Here is a 22,632-nt window from a genome sequence, read left to right on the forward strand (position 1 = left end):
TCAATTGGAATTTTGATTTTTATCTTTTAAGATAATACTTTTGAGGTTTACTTTAGGTTGACCATATTGAGTAATAATTTGAATTTTGGGAATTTTACATTACTACAAGCGTTTGGATATGAAACAATAAAAATAATTGGGAACTAGTGTTTGCATTACACAGTCGATATAAAATTTAAGAAATGATTTTTGGAATTTATATTGGATTGATTATGAGACTAGTCTTTCGATTAAATGTTCAATGGAATAGTGATATTGATTTTTGGATTTCAGTTAGAGTTACATTATTGGGCTACATTTGGATTCAAAAGGTTTTTATTTGGGTTTTGCTCTCTCATAAGAAACTATTTCATCAAATTATGATTATGAGATATGCGACTATTGGGTTACAGTAAGTTTTGGTAGAATCAACGATTCTAATAATTATGGTTCAATAGAAGTAACATCATTGGATGTAGTAATAGAAGTAATAATAATAAATTATGATGTTATAAGTATAATTCAAAGTATGAGTAAGTCAAAACTTTAGTTATTAAGATGTCTAACAAGAATCGTTGGGATGTGATTTAGGAATTTTAGACGATATTCTAATCATACTGAAAGAGAAGTCACTTGGGAACTAGAATGAAAAATGTGCGAGCAATACTCGTATCTCTTCTTAGATTAAGCCAACCCAAGTTTCGAGGACGAAACTTTCCATAAGGAGGGAGGGATGTAAAACCCAAGATTTTGTAATCATGATAATATTTTTGTAACTTAAGTGTGATATAATTATTCTCAATCTTCGGGTATCTATCTCATTATTTAAGATGTAAGATTTGCAAGATTATCTAAAGTTGTGTGGATAATTATATCGTGTACAATATTTTTGAGCTCAAGATTTAAGATATTATTGTGCATATATTTTGAATTTGAGATAATAAATAGACCACGATCTAAGGAATTAAATAAGGAATATTTGGATATGAGCAGGTAAAGTTTGGGATATAAATTCAAAGTTGGAAAGATTTTTACCAGATAGATATGATATTGATACCAGATAAAGATATAAGATTTGATATGATATTGATACCAGATAAAGATATAAGATTTGATATGATAATTATCCTAGATATAAAGTTTGATTCAAAAGTTCAAACGTGAGGATAATATACGATCAGGATAGCAACCACCTCCCTATAAATAGGAGAAGCTCCCATTCAGAATTTACACCTCATTTACACATCAAATTTTCGAGTTTTGCTCTTCATTTTCGAAATTCATCCCCCAAAATTCTGCACGAGTCATCAAAATTATGTCCAAGTTCAGAAATTCGTTTCTCTCGCTCGGGTAATCGGAATCCCATCTGCACCGTTCAGAATGTGCTTCCGTATGTTTTGAATAACATATCCAAATTTCGGAAAAATCCAACGGTTAGTTTTTCGTTTATAGCATTCGTAAGAAAACTGCTCATATTTTAGGCGAAAAACAACATACCTACGTTTTTTGTCCATAAGCAGGTTGAACGACTTCAAACTCGATCTCCACCGTTCATAATTTAATTAAAGTACTTGGTAATGTATTGTGAAATTTTGAGCTCGATCCAACGGTTCAATAAGGTGCAAAGAATTTTACAAGACGGCTGATTTTTCGGGCGATGTGTTGTTGCGTTTTCGAAGTGTCAGTTGCATGATTCTTCTATGTTTCTCGAAATTTCACGTTTTCTCCAAGGATCAAGGTAAGTGGGCTTGTTTTAAATGTGTGAATTTCGGTTATGCATTTCGTGTGTTTTAAAATTCGGTCGAGTACAATTCTTCTTCTACCCTTCTGGTTACGATTTTTGGCATGAGTAATGTTTTGACACTGTGATAATTCAACTTGATATGGGTGGGGATTTCAACCATACGTACCCTTACGCGGTGGGGGAGATAACCGCTATACGGCATCGCCCCCTTAGATGAGTAAAAATTAGGGACTGATATCAGTAAACCATTGAAAGTAGATGAATCTCAGTGTCTGGTTAATGATGTGCACGTGGTATGAGTCATGTTATGAAATGTGTGTGTTTCGAATTTTTATGCATTTTGTTATGTTGTGCTCGAACGACCCCCACTTGCTGAGTATTTCCCAAAATACTCACCCCTAACTCTACCCTCCCAGATAAATCAGAAAAAGAAATAGAGAAAGAAGAATCAGACGCCAGTTTTTGGACTGATAGTGGACGCATGAAGAATTTTAATTAAGAATATATTCTTGTGAGTTTTAATTCAAGTTGTAAACGCTTCGCAGATTTTTTATCTTTTTCAGAGTTACTATTGTAAGGACGACTCCATTTTTATGGTATTTATGATATAAACTGGTTTTGGTTTATACTGTACTACGAGGCTTGTTGTTTAGCAATTATGTGATTGTTGAATAACGCCGGTGTCGACTAACCCCGGTCTCGGGGCGTGACATTTAAGTGGTATCAGAGCCATCAGGTTCATAATCCAGTTGGGAAAATTTTTACCGAAAAGGGAAAAACAAAATATCGGCCAGATTTTTTTTGCAAAGAGCCGATCAATTCTCCTTCGGAACGACCAAATGAGTAATATTCACAAGTTTGTGAGGATGGTTCGTAAACCCGAAATTCCTTCATTTAGACATCCGAAATCGCGTTTTTGCCGTTTTAGGAAAGTTTCGTATATCCTATAACTTTCTGAAGAAAATTCTAAATTCGATTATGTCAACTGTTTTGGAACCCTCTCGACGTATTCTTTCAATCCATATGTTTATCTCTAGACTTTCTATTTTTGGAAAATATCTCGAAAAATCTCGTTCAACGCGTTTCTTGTCGTGCTTATCGGATTTTTATGAAATTTTATTAATGAAACAATTAGCATTGGCCTATATTATTGGGATTATATCTATTTGAGATGAGTTGACTTAAGCTTCTGACTTAAGATGAAATATTTGATTTGGGGACAATAAATTATTTATGGAAAAAAAAACTAGTATGCGAAAATCTGAGATATGAGTTATAATAAGTTTGGATATTCCAATATGAAAGTTGATTTTGGAAATAGTTAAATGTGTAAACATTAATTTGGGTTCTTAAGAATGCTAAGCGTTAACTTTAAATATGTATGCTTTTGGAATATATTGTTTAAAATGAAGTTGGGGGACAATATCTTAATGTTAAGAAATTTATATTATTTTGGGATAACTAGTAGGTTACGACCTTATGTGAATAAAATAAGTTAAGAGATATTGTTTGACATTGAGGAAAATACAGCATAATAAGTTTTGATTTTCATTTTGATTTAAATCATATATATTAGAGAGATTTTATTATTATGTATTTAAATTAAAATATCAGTATTATTTTTTTGAATTTTATTTAATTTTCTTTTAAAAAAATTGTAAAAAATTCAAAATCAGGTTATACGGGTTGATCGGGTTCAGGTTCGGGTTGAGACTTTTCGGGTTGGCTCGGGTTCGGGTTGGCTCGGGTTGAACAATATTTGAATAGTACTATTGCTGAATCCGATACGACCCACCCGACACACTCGAATTGACACCCCTAGCTGTAGCATCAAGTAAAAAGGAATTTAACAATTTTCTTTAAACGCCGGTATTTATATCTGTAGTAGACCTTGTTATAGAATTACTGATCACAGTCTCTTTGGGTCGACCCAACTCTGACTTGAGATTTTTGAATTTATTGTAAAACCTTCAATCATTTTGTAGAATACAATATAATGAAGATTATCAGATTGTGATCTTTATTAATTAAACTAAACTTTAGATGTTGGACCAATTTCTTCACAAATCACGCCAAGATTTTTGAGCAGTGGGCTCCGAATAATTGAATAGCTTCGTTGTGTGGTCTATTGCGTATGGAACAACTCCACATCGCCAATTACATACAATCAGTTAATCATACAAATGGTTCTTAATTCATCATTTGAAAGAAGCACAAGAGTAGCCACTGCATAACGCAGTGCCACTGCTATATGGGAACAAAGATACCGGTCGACTGAGAGGCAACTCGGGTACCGGTTTATCGACATTCAAGAACTCCACAACTTGCTCCATGCTTGGCCTCCCTTTGTTGTCATTGAGCGTACACATCAATCCAACTTCCAAAACCCGATTAGCTTGATCTGCGTTCACCGCCGAGCCCATTCTCTTATCCACCAACTTGACCTTTTCGCCACTTTCGTGCATGGCCCACGCCAGGTCCAGTAAGTCCATCTTCCCAGGGTCAGATCTCCTGCCCCTGCCCGACACTACTTCCAATATGAGCACTCCAAACTCGAAGACGTCAACTTTCTGGCTCACTAATGCCTCAAACTGGGTCGACTCAGTTGAAGACAATACAAATCCATAATCCCCAACCACCGCTCTGAAGCTGACATCAACAAGTACACTGCTAGTTTTAACATTCTTGTGAGCTAATTGCTTAGAATGAACATAGCTAAGCGCATCTGCGACATCCTTGATAACCTTAAATCGCCGTGTCCATGGCAATTCTCCAAATCCAAATAGCCATTTATCCAGACTGCCGTTTGGTATGAAATCATACACAATAATCGTCTCTCCACGATCGAAGCACCACCCTCTTATAGAAACTAAATTTGGATGCCGAATTTTTCCCATCTCCTTTATTTCCTTGTGAATTCTTTTCCTGTCTGATGCGCTTGAACTGAAGAAGTGATCGGAAAATCTCTTAACGGCCACGTTACAGCCGTTAACAAAGGTTCCTTTATATGTAACACTCCGACTGTCACCTCCCAACAACTGCAACTGACCAAAACCCCGAGTAACGGAAGAAATTTCAGCAAAACTGAATTTCCGGGTCCTATTTGGAGGCATCGGGCACCCTACGTTTAGCTCAGAAGCCACGACCGTTTCATCGGAGCTTTTCTTCCTTCTTTTCCCTATCAAGAAAAGACTGATCATGATTGCCAGCACAAGTACAAATACAGCTAAGAAAATCAAGAATATGCTCGGCGTCTTGCGATGAGCATTTTGACTATTTCCTTCGTTTTCCACGCGAATCTTACTGTCGCACGTTTCAGTGGACGCAACCCGAAGAAACGCCCAACTTACAGATGTGAAATTCCAGGAGCATACGCTGTAAACTTGTGTAAGATTGTTTCCAATAGAAGCAGAGAAGCCAACAAACATATACTCATTCAAATAAGGTGACAGATCAAGAGTCTTAGAATAGATTCGTGTTGCATGTAGAACAGTTCCATCAGGCCCGAGAAAAATGTTGATGGAATTCTTAGTTCCGTCATAAACAATCCAGGCACGATAAACTGAACCAGCGTTGATGTGAACCCCGAAATCCATAGCATTTACCGCTATGGTGGACACCATGCTGCCCAAATTGACGCCGACTCGGACATTACCTTTTGAGTGCCCGAATTCGTGGTCCATGCGAGCATCTAATACCACAGCGACTGCTTTGAATTCTTCATCACACGCATCATCTTGCGTTCCATGCCTGCCTATTGTGAATTCATCCGATGCTATGATAAAACTCAGCCCACCTGAATTCGAGCCTGAAATATTTGATAAGCTGTCAAATTGGAAGGAAAATGTGGTTTGAAACGAAGCTGGCGCTTCAGTGGTCGGATCGAACAGGCGGATGGGGGAAGAATAAATTGCTCTTCCTGCTGAATACGGAAGACTATTTTCAGGGACTTGGATACAGCTCTTTTGTTTTGAGATTGCTGCACTTCCTAAGAAAGTGATATCTTGATTGATAGTGGGATTGTTTGGGTTGAAATCCAGGAAAGATAGGTTCTTTGTGACGCTAATTTGAGGGCCGGAGGTGGTGGATGATTCAGCGAGTGTGGTGTACGAGGTTGTGAGGATGAAGAACAAGAAGAGATGGGCAGGAGTGGAGGCCATAGTGGACAGCACAGTAGAGAAGAAAAGGTCTATAACAATTAGTGACATGAAAAGGAATAAAAATGTGTTCTTGTCGTGAGGGTATGGCGGTGGGGAAGCCGTGCTCGTTTCTATTGTTTTGTTGAATATGTTTGATTCCTTGTTCATATAATTTCCAAACGCACAACTCGATTCTAATAATTGTGTCGTCACGAGTATATTTTGTTTAACATAAAATGGATAGGTTTAAAATAATTGTGTGTATCAAATTTAAATATTTTCTCAAATGTTGTAATACCTAGTTACAACACGCAGATGAATAAAATAACAGCCAAATAAATAACTTAAATCAAAATAACTCAGGATTAATTATGTCCAAATTTAAGGCAAAAACTTGTGTGAGACGTTCTTACAGGTCGTATTTTATGAGACGAATATCTTATTTGGGTCATCCATGAAAAATTATTATTTTTTATGCTAAGAGTATTACTTTTTATTGTGAATATCGGTAGGGTTGACCCATCTCACAAATAAAGATTCGTGAGACCGTCTCACAAGAGACCTACTCCAAGTTTAAATATTTGTGTGATGCCTCAGGGCAAAATAATCATTAGAAAATCAATTTCAGTTTACAAAAACCAACACTAGTGATTTTAACGAAATCAATTACTGAGAAAACAAATTACTTTCTAAACTAAATAATCACATTAAAACGTATTCAAGAAAGTAAAAACATTATGCCGAAAACGAGATTAATAAAAACACGATTTTCAGCCAAAATTTCAACGCGTGTTGTCTATAGATGCCTTTAACAATCACGACAACATGTAACACAATACTCTTCAAAACAATGCTTCCCATGTTGATTGTTTTTATCTGAAAACCATGTGTGTAGTAGTGAAAAACTAAGCCGCCACCGAGCGTCCAAGCTTATCCAACACCAAAAGTCTTTTTCCTTTGCTTGCTTCCTTTATTTGTAGTTTTCTTGTGCCATATGATTTATCTCAAGAAAGAATCCTACAAGATATGAAAACCAAGAATTTTATTAAAAATAAACTCTTTTTAAACTATAATATCATATCATAAAATCCTACAAATATCATATCTAGAAAAACAAAACTGTTAATTAATATTTTACACAATCTTATTAATAAGAAATTATATTTAAAAAATATATTATTTTAAGGAATAAATTATATTTTGAAAATCAAAATGAATTTTCCTTTCAAATTGAATACAAGGTAGTTTTAATTTCATCGAAGAGTGGTGGAAACTAAGTGATAATGTAACGCCTCAGATTCGACGACTGTCCTCACTGTACCAAGACGAGTCTTTTCAACGTACTTATGTCCTCACTCACACGCACCCTGGGAAACTTCCCAGAGGTCACCCATCCCAAAATTTCCCCAAGTCAAGCACGATTAACTTTGGAGTTCTTATGTGAAGAGCTACCGAAAAAAAGATACACCTTCGTGATATGAGTAGTACAAATCAAATCTTTTAAGCCCTCTTCAACTGTACAGCCCATTACATTGAACAGTCTTCGAATCCCTCTCATTCCCGTGTGGGTCGGTTCATTCATGTTCCCTCCACCTAGAAGCCTGCCAGGAGCCGCTCATTGCCCGTGCAACTGATGGCACCGACGATCACCCCCCGCCCTCTTCGGCCCCGGGCCTCACATGCCCACTAGCTTCCGCTTGGTTCGTCCCCGAACCACACCGTACTAAGAGAGGTTGGCTCTGATACCAACTGTAACGCCCCAGATTCGACGACTGTCCTCACTGTACCAAGACGAGTCTTTCCAGCGTGCTTATGTAGTCCTCACTCACACGCACCCTGGGAAACTTCCCAGGAGGTCACCCATCCCAAAATTTCCCCAAGTCAAGCACGCTTAACTTTGGAGTTCTTATGTGAAGAGCTACCGAAAAGAAGATGCACCTTCGTGATATGAGTAGTACAAATCAAATCTTTTAAACCCTCTTCAACTGTACAGCCCATTACATTGAACAGTCTTCGAATCCCTCTCATTCCCGTGTGGGTCGGTTCATTCATGTTCCCTCCACCTAGAAGCCTGCCAGGAGCCGCTCATTGTCCGTGCAACTGATGGCACCGGCGATCACCCCCCGCCCTCTTCGGCCCCGGGCCTCACAGATAAGTAACATGGAACATGTATGGAGAATATACACATACAGACATGGATATGTGTGGTGGGTAAATTTTGGCTCATGTGTCGACTACAAAATTTGATGTACATATAGGTGGTCCACATGCACAAGGATTATTGATAAATGCTCCATACATCAAGATCAGTAATTAAACGTCACATGCATGATTTTGTTATGGTAGGATATATATAAATATATAAATGCTCCATACATCAAGATCAGTAATTAAACGTCACATGCATGATTTTGTTATGGTAGGATATATATAAATATATATATTAAAAGAGTTTTGAGGAAGTTAAAAAATGTGAGTTTTTAATTAGTTTGATGAAGTATTGTATGGAGTTTCAATAATTTTTGAATATGTTATGGTGTTTTCAAATATTGTATTGCCTATAATGTTTAGTTAATCATATATTAACAGTTGCATCACCAGAAAGAAGCTTATCGAAATGGAAGTTTATAAAAACTTATATTCGAACAGGAATGTCACAAAATAGACTAAATGAACTAACTATGATGTTTATTGAAAAGAAATTGTCTGACAACTAGATTATATAGATTTAATAAATATTTTTGCGTCTAAAACAGCTAGTTGAGTAGTATTTATGTAATTATTTCAAATATTTATTGACTTATTTTTTTATGTATATATTATTTTTGGTGTATTTATGTATTGTTCATTATATTTATTCTTTGTTAGTTGAATTGTACCCCTATTTATCACAACAAGATGGTTTATCTTTAAATTTTCGCTACAGGCCCCATTGAACAGAGATACGGCTCTGCCCTTTTGATGAACACTTCGTATCATGCCCCGACCCCTAAAGAAAATACATCGTACACATTCTCGTTTTACGAAAATGACTAACTCAAGTTACTATACGAGTCTATTGTAATATTTTAAAATTTTATTTTCAACTAATGTGGGACGAGAGTATCACAATCACCATTCCTTAAGAATGTGACATCCTCATCGCGGCCTGCCCTCACAAGCGCTGTGAATCTAGAGATGACTCTTACATATTTAAGAGAATGATATCGTGATGTAACACTTTGCCCCGCAGATTCAAGAAGAGGTGGCTCTCACTCACAGAGAACTTTGCCCCGCATCTTATTTCTCGATGTTTTTGCTGATGATGGTCTCTGATACCATTTTGTCAAGCTCCGGAACAAGGCCCGCACAACATAGACACCTATAGAAACTACTTCATATCCATCTTTGGTTTACGAAAATGGTTAACTCAAGTTGCTACATGAGTCTATTGTAAGTTCTTATAATGCATTTTAAACCTTCATTTTCAACCAATATAAGACAAGAATAACCCCCTTCATGAGCACGAGAGGCGGACCCAAGATTTTTTTCGGAGGACAGATAGCTATTGTCACGCCCCGAGACCGAGGCGTCGGTGACATCCGACATTGTTTATCAATTTACATGAAAACAATTAAGCTTCGTAGCAAATAGCCAAACACCAGTCTTTTCATAAATAAATATTGTCTTTACAATTACAACAAAATGAAAATTACATCAGAATTGCGGAAGCGAAATAAATACAAAGTCTTGAGTCTAGATCTTTTGGTGCGATCACCAGCCCCAGAACATCTCATGTTCCTCCTCGTTCAATTGTTCTTCATTCTTATCTATGGAGAGATGTAAAGGGTGAGTGCTTTGGGAAACACTCAGCAAGTGGGGGCCGATCGATTACCACAAATACATATAAAGATAATTTTAAAACATCTTTTAACAGACTTTCAAAACTTATCATATCAAACATTAACCGAATCAGACTCAAAATGTGAAACAAAACTTATCAGAACAGAACAGATCGAAACAAACGGAACACTGTTATTCATCTTGTCCTCCATGGTCAAATTTTCCCCCCATATGTTAGTCCTCTAAGGGGTGAGGTCAAAACACAGTTTTATACCCACTGATGGGGGCCGTAACACAGTTTTATACCTACTGAAGGTGGCCATAACAGAATTTACAATCGTTGTTCCATATCCAACTCGAATCATAACAGTGTATTATAAAATCAGATTAATCAAACAGTACTTATCAGAATTATGAGAGGACTCAGCAGATTCAAAGAACGTCGAGACGAGAAGAACATATCATACATCGATCGAGATTTTTATCATACATAATATAGCATTTTTCGAAAATGATTTGACACACATACAAGCATGTCATACTTATACAAATTTTAAGTTACAAAGAAATACATAGCAAAAACTCACTTACTTGAAAGATTGCTCCAAACACTTGTAGGTATATTCTAAACGGTGGAGATCGGATTTGGACGTGTAAAACAATGAGCAAAACTTTCTGAAATTGAGCAGAATTTTTGTACTCGAAAATTACAACTTTTGGAGAGAACTTTTGATGTTGTTTTGGTGTGATTTCATTCATTCCTTTGTCATTATTTATAGGCACCAATGTGACTTTATGATTTCCTCCTCCATACCAAAGGTTGCATGATGTATGTCATTAATCACCAATGTGATTCTTGGCATTCCCCTTCTATACCAAAGGTTGCATGGTTTATGGACTTAAATGTCACCAATGTGACTCTTGACATTCCTCTTCCATACAAAAAGTTGAATGGTTTATGGACTTAAATGTCACCAATATGACTTTAGGCCTTCCCCCTCCAGTGCCAAAGATTGCATGTAATTTTATTCTCCTCCATGACAAAATTCATCTTCAATGTAAAAACTGAAATCAACTTGGTACTTTGTCTCTTTGTAATACAAAATTTTGGGTCTTCACAGCTATAGATCACAAATATTTCCACAAGACTATCACAATCACTATTCCTTAAGAATGTGACGTCCTTGTCGCGGCCTGCCCTCACAAGCGCCGTGAATTCTTGACTCCTACATGTTCAAGAGACGGATCTCGTGATGTAACACTTTGCCCCATAGATTGAAGAGGTGACTCTCACCCACAAAGAACTTTGCCCCGCATAACATTTATTTATCGATGTTCTTGCTGACGATGGTCTCTGATACCATTTTTTCAAGCTGCAGAACAAGGCCCGTGCGTTTGAAAAATAGACATCTATATAAACTACTTCATATCCATAATTGGTTTATGAGAATTGTTAACCCAAGTTGCTACATGAGTCTATTGTAAGTTCTTATAAAACATTTTAAACCTTCATTTTCAACTAATATGAGACAAAAATAACCCCCTTCATGAGCACGAGAGGCAGACCCAAGATTTTTTTCGGAGGACAGATAGCTATAGATCACAAATTTATATATATATATATAATTAAAATATTTTAAAATTTATATTTAACTTATAATGTCCCCTATCATTTGAAATTAATTAATAATAATTACATTCGACAAACTAAAAATATATCAATTTTTATATAAGTAATTAAACTATCATTTTATAATAATCTTACATTCGATTAATTGATAAAGACTTTGGTTGGAGTATCGAAAAATAGCAACATAAATGAATTATTATAAGGAAGAAAGACAATTTCTTTTCATTCTTTAAATGTGTGTTGTTGGTTCCATCGTGGAGAGATATGGAAGATATTTTATTATTTTATTGATAATAATTATGTGTACAATTTTAAAAGCATCGAAAAAAAATTTCACATCAAAGGGGGACAGCTGCCCTATTCTTCTATGTGGTGTCAATTTGCAATGTTCATTAGATGTCCAATAGAAAAGCAGCGTAGTCAAAATTATATATCTATTATATAAATAAATATGCAATTTAATAAATTTTTTATTTATTTTTTCATTACATAAATTAGTATTTGATCTTTTTATACATATCCACATGTTATTTTTAATTTAAAAATTTAGATTTATTTATTTATCTTTTCATTATGTAAATTAAATTAATTAAATTTTAAAAATAGTCAATTATTGAATTATGAATTTTCTTTGGTATCTTATTAATTGTTTTTTTTTTTGATATCCTCGTTAATTTTTTTTTTGTGGTGTTGGCTATAACTTATGTGTTTAAAAAAAATATTTTTTGTAAATATTTATATTTAAAAATTATTTTAATAAAATATAGTCAAAAAATTTATTGTAATATACATTTTTTTAATAGAAAAAAGAGTTTATAATTTTCAAATATCTTTACTTGTGACTGTTGGCTAGAATTTATTTGTTTAAATAAAAATTTTTTGCAACCAACATTTTTTTGAGATTTATATTTATAAATTATTTGAATAAAACAAGGTAAAATATCGTTGTGATTAGAGCCGTCAATTTGGGTTGAGTCTATCGATTTGACCCACTCCACCAAATAATTTAATTGGGTCGAATTGAAATTTTGTCAACCCATTTAAAGGTGGGCTTAAATGAGACTGCATGAGTTTATATTAAATATTTATATATCTATATTATCGATTTTCAATCATGCTTTTCTTATTAGTATTTATTTTTTTTATGTCTACCAACATTATAATATTTTATTTTTTTATCTATTTATGTATGATTTTATTTATCTTTTCATTACGTAAATTAGTATCTGATCTTTTTTATGCCTACCCACATGTTTATTTTAATTTAATTAATTAGATTTTTTTCTTTATCTGTAAATTAAGTAAATTAAATTTTAGAAATAACTCATTATTAAATTGTGAATTTTTATTGTTATCTTATTAATTGTTTTTTTCATGTCCTTGTTAACTTTTTTTTAGTATTGGTTTTAACTTATACGTTTAAAAAATAATTAATGCAAAGGTTTATGTTTAAAAAATAATTTAATAAAATATGATTAATTTTTTTTTTGTAATATACATTTTTATAATTTTTAAATATATTTACTTGTGACAGTTGGTTAGAATTTTTTTGTTTATATAAATATTTTTTGCAACCAACATTTTTTGCAGTTTATATTTATAAATTATTTGAATAAAACACGATAAAATATCGTTATAATTAGAGAAGTCAATTTGGATTAGGTCTGTCGATTTTGCTCATACCGCCAAACAATTTAATTAGGTCAAGTTGAAATTTGTCAACCTATTTAATTAAAGTTGAGTCTGCACGGTTTTATATTAAATATATATATTATCGATTTTCGATCATGCTTTCCTCATCAATATTTAGTGTTTTTTTATGTCTATCAACATTATAATATTTTATTTTTTATCTAATTATTCATATTTTTTATTTATCTTTTATTATGTAAACTAGTGTTGATCTTTTTTAATGCCTACCCACGTGTTTTTTTCAATTTAATGATTTAGATTTTTTTCTTTATCTTTTCATTATGTAGATTAAATTAATTATGATTTAGAAATAGTTCATTGTTGAATTATGAATTTCTTTGGTGTCTTATGAATTTTTTTTCCATTCATATCCCCGTTAATTTTTTTTGTGGTGGTTATAACTTATGCGTTTAAAAAAAATATTTTTTTTAAAGGTTTTATATTTAAAAATTACTTTAATAAAATATGGTCAAAACATTTATTGTAATATACATTTTTATTAAAAATATATAATTTTTAAATATCTTTACTTGTGACTGTTGGCTAGAATTAATTTGTTTAATAAAAGTTTTTTGTAACCAACATTTTTTGTGATTTATATTTATAAATTATTTGAATAAAACATGGTAAAATATTGTTGTGATTAGAGCCGTCAATTTGGATTGGGTCTATCAGCTTGACCCACTCCGCCAAATAATTTAATTGGATTGTGTTGAAATTATGTCATTCAATTTAAAGATGAGCCTAAATGAGCCTGCACGAGTTTATATTAAATATCTATATATCTATATTATCGATTTTCAATCATGTTTTCCTCATATAAAGGAGAGATTATCATCTTGATTTTAAAATTGTGATGTTTCTATCTTGTTCCACAGATTACGGGTTGTTGAGATATTTTGGTAGTCACTGAAAATCGAGTGTCAAATTTAACATTTGAATTTTTGGATTCTTGACAATGTGTTCGTCAATTTATTGTTTTTTAAGTTATTTTTATCAGTATCGTGGGGGGTAAACATGTTTATTGCAATATATAAATTTTTTCATCTCTTTAAATTAATATTCAATTTCATGTTTGACATGTTATGGGTCTTGGCAAAATAAGGAACAATAAATTCAAGAAAACGAATACACAATGTCTCGGACGAAACCAAAATTATGTGGTAGCGAGAATTAAAATATAAATCAATAAATTTTTAGTGAACTTATTAATGTTAAGATGCATAAAAAATCTTATATCATAATATAAAAAATTTCAAACTTATAAATGAAATAAATCAAACATATATAAAATATACAAAATTTCATTATAAATACAATCAAGTCGTTTATTGTAGTTTTGTTTTATTCTACAAGAATTATTGTCAAACTAAGTGATTGTTGACTTAACATTTATTAAATCAGCAAACTAAAGAGTGTGTCAATAAAACTAATTGATAATCACATATTCGTAAATTTTCTGATTAGTTTTTTTATCTTCATAATTTGTTTCATTTAGTATTTTAAATCATAAGACATCGTTACTATAACTAAAGACACAATTTTTTTTTAAAAAATGTTCATAAGGACTCAATAATTAACTTATATGAAAAAATAATTATCAACATAATATATTGAAACATTCTAATTAATTCAGCACATATGCTGAAATTTTTTTAATTACTTAAGAAAAATTCATTTACAATAATCATATTTAATCTTTTTGGGCTAACACAATTGTTTCATAATATATTTTTCACAATTATTTATTAGTATCTTAATCTTTAAATCTGAATTATGATGTATATTTTTCCTAAAAGTTCTTATATAATGTTTTAATACATTTATTTGACACTTCAATATTCATATTTTAAAATATATTAATTTTATATGTATATTGTATGTGTGCAACACTTCTGATCCTGATTATAAAAATTCAATAAAAATTTTAAAAATAAATTAAGTAGGACATAAAAATTATATAATTAAAAAAATATAGAAAATAAAAACTAAATAAATGTTTATTACTTATAAATTACTAATATCGACTTCTAAAGATTGAAGTTGGTGAGAGTGGAGACCACTATTTACTAAAATAATCAAAAGCTAATGTTTGAATGAGTCACATAGGTTGACCGCCACACTGTTGGTTTAAGCGTGAATGAGTGAGAGTAGTACTGAGATAGGTGACCTCCTGGGAAGTTCTCATGCAACAAGCTGGTGACGTTGCGTCGCTTCATCTGGTTGGCTAAGTGGGCCGTAAAAGAGTGACATCATATCTTAACGGGTAATACTATCTCTGCTACGGACAGGGCCGATGGTAGGAAATGGGTAAGACTGATCTCTAAGGGATATGAGACAGCACCAGCAAATAGACATGCACCTCCTCGGACGCATGAGTCTAACAACACGACCCATTAGCACCCAAGTAGGTGCACTCTGCGCTGACACAAGTATAAGGAAATAAAGTCGGGCCTTGGCTAACAGTTATAGCTTTTAGCCTAGTGGTAAGAGCTTGATCCTAACAATTGGTATAAGAACGAGGTCATGGGTTCAAGTCTCCCAAGAAGCATATTTCTATACTTCTCGGGGGAGGGGATATTGGGTTAAGCATGCATGAATGAGACTAGTACTGGGATGGATAACCTCTTGGGAAGTTCTCATGCGTCAAGCTGCTGACGTTGCACCGCTTGATCTGGTTGGCTAAGTGGGCTGCTGCTACTACTTAAATAATAATTCACCCAAGTGTAGGTTGTCTGCAAGTAATATATTTCGTAAGTACGAGATCGATCCTCAGAGAGGTTATTTTGAGTTTAAATTTTTTAATTTATAGATTACCAAATGCAAGAATGAAGTTTACAAATTATAAATTTTGTCAAGGCTTGAGGATTTATTCTTGGTTTATGTAATATTGTTTAACTAAAAGTAAAACAAAAGAAACCACCATAAATAATGGTTCCAAGAAAATTAAACACACACATAATATAATATAGTTCCCACTATAGAAAATACCGAATTAACCGATATTTTATATATGGTACCTATTATTATAATTATAACTATATAAATAAATAATTGCATAAAGTAAATGTTAAATTAAATCATTATATTTTATTTAGAACAACCGGCAGAGCCAAGCTATTGCCTAAATGAAATATATTGATTTAATAAGTTAGTTGCGGAAAAGTAAAAGTTAGTTGCGAGAAAGTAAAAGTTAGATGCGAAAAATAAAAGTTAGTTGCGATAAAGTAAATGTTAGATTGTTAGATGTTAGTATTAAATCATAATATTTCATTTAGAACAACCGGCAGAGCCACGCTATCGTCTAAATGAAATATTATGATATTATTATATAAATATATATATATATATATATATATATATATATAATAAGTGATGAAATATTTATTGTATCAAAATTAAACAACAAATCAAGATAACCGCTTTAATGGTATCAAGCATTTGATGTAAATTAATAACAACAAATAATTCATTTTTATATCTACAATAAAAATAAGTTAGCTAAATAAAAAGAAATAAAGAAAGAATTTACAAAATATAAACAATCTTACTTCACCAAGAATGCATCCTCTTCACCTTGACATAATAGATTTAGATTGTCATAAGCTTACTTTTGATCAACACTAAAATATCACTCATAGTTGAGAACATGAAAGAAAATATATTGGAACTTAGAACTTTGATACACACTCACACTATATTTTACAATGAGATAGAATGATTCTCAAGCTAGCACAAGGCCTCTATTTATAGGCCACATGAGAGAAAGGGTCAAAATTTTTATTAATGTCATGTAGTTGCAATAGTATTCTTTGTCTCCTCCAAGTTCAATTCCATGTCCCTTCTTTCAATGCTTTGTTCCACAACTTTAATCACCGAATTTGACTTTGCTCAAAACGGCAAACATGTGGGGAATTGTCTGTAGAAGAATTTGGCTACTTGGTTCACCTCATTTGGTTAAATATTGAAATAGTTATGATTTTTTTACTATATGCTGGTCATAGTAAAAGTAAATTTGTCCTCCTTTTGATATTTGCACAATTTGATCATCTTAATAAACTTTTTAGACAATCATGTCTTCTGCAAAGTTGTAGATAATTTCTCAAGGATTCCAAACATGTTTGAGTCACCTCCATTTGAATTTTCTAGCTTGAGTTATCATTATTTTACCAACACGTAGAAAACCTTAAAATAAAACATATTTAGTAAGACAATTAAATATAAACAAACAATACTAAAATAACATAATTTTATAATTTTAATGATACTTAAATTTTAAAATACAGGTTTTAACATATAATAAATTATTAATTTTAAGTTTCATCACACCCCCACACTATCTTATTACTAGTCCCTTAGTAATAAATTTTATCGGAAAATCAGAAACCTAGATTCTTTATTTCCTTTTATATATTCAAATACAAACATATTTATTAAAAACAAAATCATATACCGATTTATATATATATATATATATATATATTTTCGTTTAATATAATAATATATAATTAAATGTGTTTTTATTATTATTCTTATTTTCACATAATATATAAAGTAACAATATATATATATTTATATATAATTTTTTTTTTAAATTTCTAAATTTTTTATAATAATATAGTTAAAAAGATAATTCACACCACCCACCATAACATGTATAATATCAAGAATATTATTGTAAAAGCCTCAACTTCATATATTCTTTCAGGTCAAAATGTTTAAGGAATAGCTAGTTTTTCACTCATGGAGTTGGAATGCATATTAACTCTCATTGAAAAAGGCTAAGCATTAAAGCAAACAATTAATTAAACTAATATTGAAAACAAAATAGGAAAATTTACAAAGAATAAAATCTCCATTTTTTTCTTTTTTTTATTGTTTTTTTTAAATAACGTGACTGCAAAATTTTACAATAACATAAAATTATTTATCCAAACATTCTAACATAAATATATATATATATATATATATATATATATGTATATATATAAACATTTATATAACGGATACATCCGACTACCTTTGAAACTTATCTAGCACAAACAAATCTTTTTGTTTGTTTGTTTTTTTTTTGAACACAATATTGATGTTTTTAGAACACATAGTACATCAATCAAATCTAAAAAAATTACAATGAATAAAGTATTTTGCAATTCGTTATATATTTACTTCTTTTTTTTTTCTTTTTTCAATAAATATTTTTTTTAGGGGAGTTATATTCTTGTAATTAACCATTTTTTAATAATCAATAAAAGTTTATTAATTGTTTTCTCATTTCTCACCACTCACTCACAAAAGATGTGTGAGTATATATTATACTTTTACAAAAGAATTCTTTCAATTATACATGTTAACAACCATACAAACCATATCTTTTAACTATATTCTCATAAAAATTTTAGAAATTATTTTATTTGAAAACACATACAATTATATATATATATATATATATATATATATATGAACACATCTATTTTATATTTTATATTAATTGATCAAAAAATATATGTAAATTGGTACATATGAAAAACTAATTTTTCTTTTGTCTGTATTTTGAATATAATGAATATTAAAATCTAGTGTATTGTGATTTTCCAATAATTATTAACTAATGCGTCTCAGGTGCATTTTACTGACACCTTACTCGACATTGAACTAAAAATTATTATTATTATTACTATATATAAGTATATATTTTAATTTTTATATAAAAAAACTAAGAGGAAAAGAAGAAGAAATTATTCATACCTTAAAGAAAAACATTAAAACATACCGTTGAATCACAAGTTTAGCATCACATGAATTTTCTTTTTTTACTTTTCGATGTTGGCCAATTAAGTTGAGATAAGGATGGATCTGGTTCATGACTAAATCCTTGCAGTAAATCAATAAGTTCACCTTCACTTGTAGCAGAAACTAACATCCTTCGCGAAGCTAATGAAATAAATCCCTGTTCCACAACATCATCAAGAAACGATAACAGTTTATCATAATAATTGTTAACATTTAACAAACCAATTGGCTTATTGTGGATATTTAATTGTGCCCAACAAACAGTATGAAATATTTCTTCCAAAGTACCGAAACCTCCTGGCAAAGCAATGAAAGCATCTGAATGTTCAATCATTTGAGTAATTCGTTCATACATGTTGTCCACTTTCATTTCTTCTCCTATTGTTGGTCCTGTAAGATTGGCTAAGGTAATCGGAATAATGCCTAAAACTTCACTTCCACCTGCATGCGCAGCTTTTGCAACTTTTCCCATGAGGCCAACTTCACCACCACCATATACCAAATGAATCTTTTTTTTAGCAAGTGTTATTCCAAGATTTTCTGCTACTTCTTCATAAATTGAATCTTTTCCTGCACTAGATCCACAAAATACACAAATATTTTTTATTTTACTTACCGTGGACGTTGACATGTTGAGAAATATGTTTTTTGTAATTGTTAGATCACAGCATATGAATTTATAAGCGTAACATGCCAAAAGTCAATATTTGAACAGGAAATTATTATTATTAAAAGAAAATAAAAACGACAAAATTAAAACAAATATATACAGCGTAGTTGTGATTGTGGCTCATATCTTCCTCTGATTTTACGTTCAGTAACGGTTTCAACGCCTTCTATGAGTCGAGGATATGATTCCCATCCAATTTTCTTATAAATTGGAAAACATGGTCTTTTAACGTCAGATTCCCAAGACGAAATTGTGTATATATATTTACTTATCTAAATAGATATGCGTTACTACAGTAGGATCTTTGTAAGGCTGATTCCACCGTCCATATTGATATTCTTCATGTTGAAATTGTCACCATAGTTTAAGAAGTTCATTTTGCAAGTACCCACTAGAATGCGTATCAAGAACCTCTAGAAAATTATCCAAAGGCTCTTTACTCAGACAATTCTTAATGAATAAAATTTTATCTTCTCTATTCATTGATGTCATTCCAACATTTTTGCATTTTCCCTTACAAGTCCACCTTGCACATTTATGACATCCACCTATACGTTTAGCTCTTCGCTTTTTGGCATATGTGCTTTTACCAAATCCTGGCATATGTCTTATTATTAATTCACTTGCTTCCCCAACCAATCGGACTTTTGCTTCAATTATCAAACGGACATCATTCGGTATGCCATATGATATCATCAACCTTAGCCGCTCACATCTAGCTTTATAAATTTTTTTCAACGCATTATCAGGTAAACAAGCAAAATATTTACGAAGATTCATAATACACACATCCATATTATTATTATTATATATATTTCAATTATTTTGGAAAAACTGAAGAAACCGACTTAAACAGTCACGGAGTACCGTTATCCGCCACTTAACCGGGAAATGAACTAGAATCTGCAAAACAAAATGAAAATATCAAACAACTATTGTGGATCATATAAAGGCATAAACTCATTATTAAGAATTTCATTTTCTATAAAAGGCTTAAGTCCTTGCCCATTAACTTTAAACACGTCATTATTTTTAGGATTGTCAATATCAACAGCACCATGAGGATAAACAAATTTGACTATAAATGGTCCTGACCACCTCGATCTTAGTTTACCTGAAAATAAATGCAAACGAGAATTATAACGCAAAACTTTTTGTCCAATTTCAAATGACTTTCTCATAATATTTTTATCATGAAAGGCTTTAGTTTTATCTTTATAAATCTTTGAATTTTCATATGCATCATTTCTTAATTCTTCAAGTTCATTTATTTGCAATTTTCTTAATTTAGATGCATCATCTAAATTAATATTAAATGCTTTAATTGCCCAATAAGCTTTATGTTCAAGTTCAACCGGTAAATGACAATGCTTACCAAAAACTAACCTATATGGTGACATCCCTAATGATGTTTTAAATGCAATTCTATATGCCCATAATGCATCAGTTAATCTTAAAGACCAATCTTTTCGATTTGGATTAACTGTTTTTTTTCTAAAATTTGTTTTATTTCTCTATTTGCAAGTTCAACACTTGACCATTAATTTGAGGATGATATGGGGTAGAAACTTTATGTGTAATGCCATATTTTTTTAACAAACAAGAAAATAATTTATTTATAAAATGACTTCCCCCATCACTAATTATTGCTCTAGGTATTCCAAATCGGCTAAAAATATTTTCTTTTAAAAATTTTACAACAACTTTATGATCATTAGTTCTACATGCAATTGCTTCAATCCATTTTGAAACATAATCAACAGCGACTAAAATGTACGTATATCCAAAAGATAATGGAAATGGACCCATAAAATCTATCCCTCAACTATCAAATATTTCAATAATTATGATTGGATTTAAAGGCATCATGTTTCGTTTTGAAATTGATCCCATCTTCTGACAGTTTTCACAAGATTTGCAAAATAAATGCGTATCTTTGAATAAAGACGGCCAATAAAATCCACATTGTAAGATTTTTGTACCTGTTTTATTGGATGAAAAATGACCTCCACATGCTTCAGAATGACAAAATTTAATAACATTACTTACTTCATTGTCGGGTATGAATCGTCGAAAAATTTGGTCAGGACAATACTTAAATAAGTGAGGATCATCCCAATAAAATTTTTTAACTTCTATCAAGAATTTATTCTTATCCTGTGAATTCCAATGAGAAGGCATTTTATTTGTCACAAGAAAATTTACAATGTTAGCAAACCAGGGCATAATAGTAGCATAAAACAACTGATCATCTGGAAAATTTTCATTTATTGGTATTTCATTATGAGATGATTCAGTCATTATTCTAGATAAATGATCGGCTACAACATTTTCTTTTTTTTTTATCTTTAATTATAATATCAAATTCTTGTAACAATAAAATCCACCGTATTAATCTTGGTTTAGCATCTTGTTTATTTGATAAATATTTTATGGCAGAATGATCGGTGTAAACAATAGTAGTAGAACCAATTAAATAAGATCGAAACTTATATAATGCAAATACTACTGAAAGTAATTCTTTTTCAGTAGTTGAATAATTTATTTGGGCACTATTTAAGGTTCTACTAGCATAATAGATTGCATAAGGTTTTCCTTCTTTTCTTTGTCCTAACACAGCTCCTATAGCATAATCACTTGCATCACACATTAATTCAAATGGTAAAGACCAATCTGGAGGTTGTAAAATAGGTGATGTAACTAAAAGATTAATAATTTTTTTAAAAGCATTTTCACATTTCTGAGTCCATTCAAATTGTGTATCTTTTGTTAAAAGATTTGAAATTGGTTTAGATATTATGCTGAAATTTTTTATAAACCTTCTATAAAATCTTGCATGACCCAAGAATGATCGAACTTCTTTGACCGTTTTTTGTGATGTTAAATTAGCAATAACATCAACTTTGGCTTTATCAACTTCAATTCCTTTTTCAGATATCACATGTCCTAAAACAATCCCAGATTTAACCATATAATGACATTTTTCCCAATTTAAAACAAGATTTTTTTCTTCACATCTTTTTAATACTTCTTCTAGATTTTTAAGACAATTTTCAAATGAGTTTCCAAAAACAGTTATATCATCCATAAAAACTTCTACATATTCTTCAATCATATCACTGAAAATACTTAACATGCATCTTTGAAAAGTAGCCGGAGCATT

General features: G+C 31.3%; 1 protein-coding gene across 1 annotated transcript; it reads right to left on the bottom strand.

The window, feature by feature from the left end:
- Positions 1-3,726: 3,726 nt before the first annotated feature.
- LOC142540634 (L-type lectin-domain containing receptor kinase VIII.1-like) lies at positions 3,727-6,026 on the bottom strand. The gene has a single exon (XM_075646935.1). The coding sequence runs from the start codon at positions 5,929-5,931 to the stop codon at positions 3,922-3,924; it is 2,010 nt and encodes a 669-aa protein (XP_075503050.1). The 5' UTR covers positions 5,932-6,026; the 3' UTR covers positions 3,727-3,921.
- Positions 6,027-22,632: the final 16,606 nt, after the last annotated feature.

The sequence above is a fragment of the Primulina tabacum genome, chromosome 1 (genome assembly GCF_025594145.1).
Source record: "Primulina tabacum isolate GXHZ01 chromosome 1, ASM2559414v2, whole genome shotgun sequence".
In the NCBI taxonomy this organism is placed as follows: domain Eukaryota; kingdom Viridiplantae; phylum Streptophyta; class Magnoliopsida; order Lamiales; family Gesneriaceae; genus Primulina; species Primulina tabacum.

Excerpts from the sequence above, each read along its gene's own strand:
- LOC142540634 (XM_075646935.1), bottom strand. The coding sequence starts at position 5,931 with ATGTCACTAATTGTTATAGACCTTTTCTTCTCTACTGTGCTGTCCACT.